A 6,028-nucleotide genomic window follows, 5' to 3' on the forward strand; every position below is an offset into this window, starting at 1 on the left:
AGTAAAAATGATATGGTTCGATCTAATGAAAAACTTCAATATATATGTATATATATGAAAACTTATTTGGGAACTAGGACCAATTATGGATTAGTTATTCTGTAATAGATTCTATTACAGATCCGTTTAAACTACCAAAAATTTTAAGTATTTTTTGACTCCACCCAGCAAAAATAAAACGAAGTACTTCCAAAAGAATAACATTTATCACCACTTCAAAAGTAGCACTAAGTGACATTATTGTGGATCCTTATAGATAGCAGAGTGGATTAAGCCATGTCCGTCTGTCTGTATGTTTGTTGACATCAGTTTTTAGAGGACCCCAGATATCGGCGAGATCCGAATATTCAATAATTCTGTTAGACATGCTTTCGGGAAGATCGCTATTTAAAATGAAATTATGTGGAGCCTTGCTTAAGTAAGAAGCCATAAAAGGGAAGTTTTTGGTACTTTTTCGTTTTTTAAAAGGTTAGTTTTGAAATTAAGCATGCAGAGTCTTAATTAGGTGAGAACCCATAAAAGAGAACTTTTTGGTACTTTTTGAATATTATATAATATTGAAGCTAGGATTTTGAAATTAAGTATGTAGATTCGGAATTAGGTGAGAACACATAAAAGGGAACTTTTTGGTACTTTTTCGTTTTTCAAAAGGTACTTTTAGAGTTTTTTATAATAATGAACCCAGAAACATGAAATTAAGTATGTAGAGCCCTGATTAAACGAGAACAAATCAATGGGGATTTTTTGGTACTTTTTCGTTCTGCAAAAGGTACTTTTGAATTTTCTATAATATTGAACCTAAAAACATGAAATTAAATATGTAGAGTCTAAATTAGGTAAGAACCCATTTACTTTTTTGTACTTTTTTTTCAAAAGGAACACTTTTAAATTTTCTTTAATATTGGATCTGGAAACCGAAGAAAGTTATGTAAAAGTGGACTATTTGGTACTGAATGTTTTTTGAACACACCATGGTGAAGGGTATATAAGATTCTGCGCAGCCAAATATAGAACTCTTACTTGTTTTAATTTACGGTATATTTGTATCTGAATTAAACGAATTTTATTTTGGAGTTAATAGATAAGTGCGTGTTATTTATTAATGTTAATGTTATTTGAGTCAAATTAGTTGTATTCTATAACACTACAATTTCACATCTTAATGACATAAAAAAAATAATAATAAAAATAAAAATTACTTCCTGAGAATGATTTCAGATGTAGTAAATTTGAAGTCAAATAAAAACGACACCCTTCTTATGACAAGATTGTATTAAAATCATAACTTCTTCAGGTCTTTTTCAATACTTCCTACCTTACATTGTTATCATAGTTTTGTCCATTTTCCCATTTGACCAAAAGTAAGAAATTATGGTCGGGTGAGGATGGTAGGCAGGGTGAGGACCATACACCTTTTACTAAAATAAAATAATATTTAGTTTTCATAGTAAAGCATTTAAGTTGAATTGTACCTTGCCTTAGATATACTTAAGCCATTTATTATTGAATAAAATTGTGGACATTTAAGTAAAGTAATGAGGGGACATTTTATAGGTGTCAAATGGTCAAATAAGGCCCTATAATTATAAAGATCATGATGTTCATCAAGGCATGGTTTTGCAGCATTTTGTCGCTATATATAAGCCCTATTCGGGGGTACAGTTCTATGGAGCTAGGTGAAATAATGCTCAAATGTTAACCGTTTTCAATAGGCTTCGTCTACAGTACCGTAGAAGATCATGTTCATTGAATTATCTATAAAAATTAGACCTGTAGTTTGATTACAAGGTTTACAAGCACTATAGGCTTTGTTTACAAGCCCTATTCGGGGGTTCAGTTCATTTAACTATTTTCACTATTTTACCTGGAACAGTAGAAGATTATGTACCAAATTTCATTGAATTATGTTCAAAATTCCGAACTGTAGTTAGACAGACAGGCATACATACATACATACAGACGGACGGATGGTCGGACGGAGCTAAATCGACTCAGAAAATGATTCTGAGCCGATTGATATAATTGGGTATAGGACCAAACAGAACAAATTGTACCCTCTCCACTAAAGTGATGTACAATTAAAATATATAAAAAACTTTCAATAAAATCGATGCCATAACTTTAAGGCGTGAAATTATACAATTATCCAGTTACATACATAAATACTCATGTGCGTGTATATGTTTGTATGTAAAGCTTTATCGATGTTATTTCCATTTTACCTAAAGCATTGAAATGTTGCATTAAATGAAAACATTTACAATTTATGTAAGTGTTCATTTACATACATCGTATCAACAGAATCATAAATATGAAGTGGAAATTTACAACCATATCCATTCGATTGGAGAATAGTCCAATATTAAGATGAACCATTTAGGGTACCACTTTAATACTATCACAAACAGCATTGAGACGTGAGTAATCATATTCATACGATATTAAGATTTTCCTTGAAATTTTCAGTATTTTAAACATTTAAAATTTCCTTTAAATGTTTCATGCCCTAGTCTATTATAAACTGAAATTCCACTGAAATTAACGCTTTAATTAAAGTCAATAGCATGTTGTGTTGAAACTGTTTATTGCATTCGTGTCTGTAACAACATTGACATATTAGCCGAGATGTAAATGTAATCGTGTATGTAAATAACCAAATCCACAAATATGTATGTAGAAATATGAATTTAATATGTGAATTGTGAGACAAATATAAATTAAAGCCGTTAAAAAATTAACAGCAGGAGTTTTAACAACAACTAATACACTTAGTGTTATCAAATGCAATTCGCAGGATTTGTGGTCTAGGATATAAATTTGCAGCTGAACTACTGATATCATGCTTATATAACTAAACCTTTTTTACTTAAAACTAAGTTGGAGTAAAGGGTTTTTGACAGAGTCAACATAATGTTCTCTGTCCCGGGTGAATGTAGGGCACTAGCAGAGGGATTGAGATATAGTCTTCTGCATTAGTAATTGTACTATACACGCATTTTTCTGGCATGTTTGCCAATAATAACACAGTGTCCTGTTAACTCCAGGAATCCATATTAAAGTTATCCGAGAATGACTCGCGCCCAGAGGTCATGAATATTCACATACATAGATATCTAATCGTATATTGATAGTACCTTAGTAAATTTGACGTTTATTTGATAGCATCATTAGAAAAGGATTTGATTCTAAATCTTTCAATACAGAAAACAGCCCCACCCTTCCACTCCTGGAGCCTCCAGTATGACCATGCTTTGAAACATTAGAAAAGTGGAATAATGATTCGGAGCCACAAGCATTTCTTCTGAATGTAAAATTGAGGGTTAATTCAATCGCTATCATGTCTCTAGTTTATTACAGTTAACAGATCCTTCTCTGGTGTTGTTTTCATTGCTGTCGTGAGGATGATTGCAATGTTTCTTAGGAAACGTTCAATGTAGGAAGATTTTAGATTCAAACTAAGGATACAGGAAACGCTCTACTTATTCAACGAATTGAGGGCAGATTCCATATTTTTGGATATTATAACCACATTCTGAAGTTTATAACCACATTCCAGAGAAGGGTAGACAAAACTTTCCTCCTGAGGTATGCCGCGACTATCAAGTCTTGACACATTGATTCTACCCTTCGTTGCACTAATGATTGATTACTCAGAAACTAGATAATATGCTGCTGAATATGAACACTTGAGGAGCATACTTCAGAATTTTGTTCTTTCTACAAGCCTAGTTGAACCATTCGCCGGTAGCTTGCAAAGTGCCTGACTAGTCTGGGTAAAGGTAACATTCGACTATCCACAGATTATTACCGACTTTGTTGACATATTTCATCCTTTCCTTCTATTGCTGTCTTAGTGATAAGTTACATTTTTAACCTACTGTCAGGAAAAAGTCGCCGGTAGCTCGCAAAGTGCTTGACTAGTCTGGTTAAAGGTAACATTCGACTTTTCACAGATTATTACCGACGCTGTATGAGTAGGATCCCCGACCTTGTTGACATATTTCATCCTTTCCTTCTATTGCTGTCTTAGTAATAAGTTACATTTTTAACCTACTGTCAGGAAAATTTCCCCAATGCCGCCTAATAAGGGACTAGACACTGGTGTATCTGTAAGGATAATACTCATTTCAGTGCATGGTTTGGATTTGAATCATCCATTTATGCTTTTCTGAACAACCCATCTAAGTGAGCGATTCCTGTATATTATTATTAAACTTTTCCAAGGATGTTTTATAAATGAATCTGTTCAAATTTTGTAAGAAGTAATGGATGTATTTCTCTGGGACCACTAGAATCTTCTAAATTTGAGATGAATTCAAAATAGCATCATTTTTAAATATGCTGATATTGGAATATATTAGAATCTCTGAATTTTTAAATCAATTACAAATCTTAACTCAAATGATGATAATTTTAATCAAATGAAAATATTTTTGCAAAAATCTACTTAAGTTTAATAATTGTAGTTATAAGGTTTTGACTTCCCTAGAAGAGTTGACAAAAAAAATGGCCTCTCATTTAGATCTTAATTACCAAAAAGAAACAGCTGTAAAAGGATCGATCAAAATCGGTAAATAATTTTTAAAAAGTCATACAATTTTGAAATGAAGTATAATTGATAAAAATAAATTTATAAATAATTTTACTAAAAAAATATTTAAATTCTACAAAATTTTCTTGAAAAGTATGTTAAAATTGCAATGTCCTTCTGGCCTTTGAAAGCAAGCGTTGTTTTCTTCCTCCACCTTGATAGTAAGATTCCAAGAGAAATGTATCCGTTTTACTATTACAACAAGTTTGTTTTTCCATAGTTTTAGTATCTTCTTCTGGCAATAATCTCAAACCACTAATCTCCACGTTAGATTTGATTAATCTCCTTTCCAGATTATGTCTTGGCGTAAGATATTGTTTTAGTTTCTTAACATTCATCGATTGATTCTTATCGCCAAAAACATATTTTACTAGTTCGTATAAGATGAAAAGTACAACCAATTGTAAAATATCAAAATTTGCCATGTTGGTTGTGGTTTGTTGTGTTTGATGTTTGTAACTGAAGTGATGTCTTGTGGAAAAGTGAATGGTATTTTATAGTTCAAAACAGGTAGTGTTTAGTCATTTATTTTATGGTTTCAAAAACTATAGATGTTTGTTTTCATAAAATTTTTTTTATGTCGAAGTTGAATCCTGTTGTATCGTTTGCAATAAATACTATTGAAACCTACCTGTTGATATTGTTCTATGAGTTGTTTTGATGTTTTAGAATTTTCAATAATATTTGCATGATTTATGTGGTTGTAAATGTAAAGGATGCATTAGAAAATGTTTTGATAAATTCTTCGAATTGTTAAAAACAAGAAACCTTTTTTTTTAACAAAAATACTTTTTATTGAAATATATCTGTGTTTTCGCTACAATGGATTGATACCACGTTTTCATTATTATCTAAAAAATGATGTATACATATATAACTAAAAAGGTTTATTTTCCAAATAAACTAATTAACTAATTTAATAAAAAAAGACTAAAAATAATACAAATTAAGATCTACCCGATGTTATAACATACAAAATATGCATAAATATATTAATTATATCTAAATACAAATTTAAAGCAGCAAAAACATATTCCTCTGGACTCAGCGAATACTTGTGATGGCCACCCATCATTAGTTGTGTATCATATATCATATAAATGCCAAAAAGTAAAGCACCCAATGAACTGTACACCATTAATAGAGGACGTAACGGCCAGAATAATGTAAATAATCCAAAAATTATAAATACCACCAGTGATATTAACAACAAACCGCCCATAGTAGTAAAATCATATTTAGTTTGCCAAGCATAAAGGCTCAAAGTCAGACAAATGGCAGCCGTAACGCCTACAGCCAACAGTATTTCAATGGCATCAAATTGACACGTTGTGATGGGTGAAATTCAATTTCTTCATAAAGATGATATATTTTCATTAAAAATCTACTACTCTATCTCAAGTCATCAAAATTTTATTTATTTCAATTATATTTATA

General features: G+C 31.1%; 1 protein-coding gene across 1 annotated transcript; it reads right to left on the bottom strand.

The window, feature by feature from the left end:
- Positions 1–5,375: 5,375 nt before the first annotated feature.
- Positions 5,376–5,923, bottom strand: LOC111686638 (protein lifeguard 1-like). Its single transcript, XM_046946988.1, has one exon. It carries the CDS (start codon positions 5,811–5,813, stop codon positions 5,538–5,540), a length of 276 nt encoding a protein of 91 aa, XP_046802944.1. The 5' UTR covers positions 5,814–5,923; the 3' UTR covers positions 5,376–5,537.
- Between the last annotated feature and the right edge of the window lie 105 nt (positions 5,924–6,028).

The sequence above is a fragment of the Lucilia cuprina genome, chromosome 3 (genome assembly GCF_022045245.1).
Source record: "Lucilia cuprina isolate Lc7/37 chromosome 3, ASM2204524v1, whole genome shotgun sequence".
NCBI classification, from domain to species: Eukaryota; Metazoa; Arthropoda; class Insecta; order Diptera; family Calliphoridae; genus Lucilia; species Lucilia cuprina.

Coding starts and splice junctions, on each gene's coding strand:
- LOC111686638 (XM_046946988.1), bottom strand. CDS start 5,813: ATGGGCGGTTTGTTGTTAATATCACTGGTGGTATTTATAATTTTTGGA.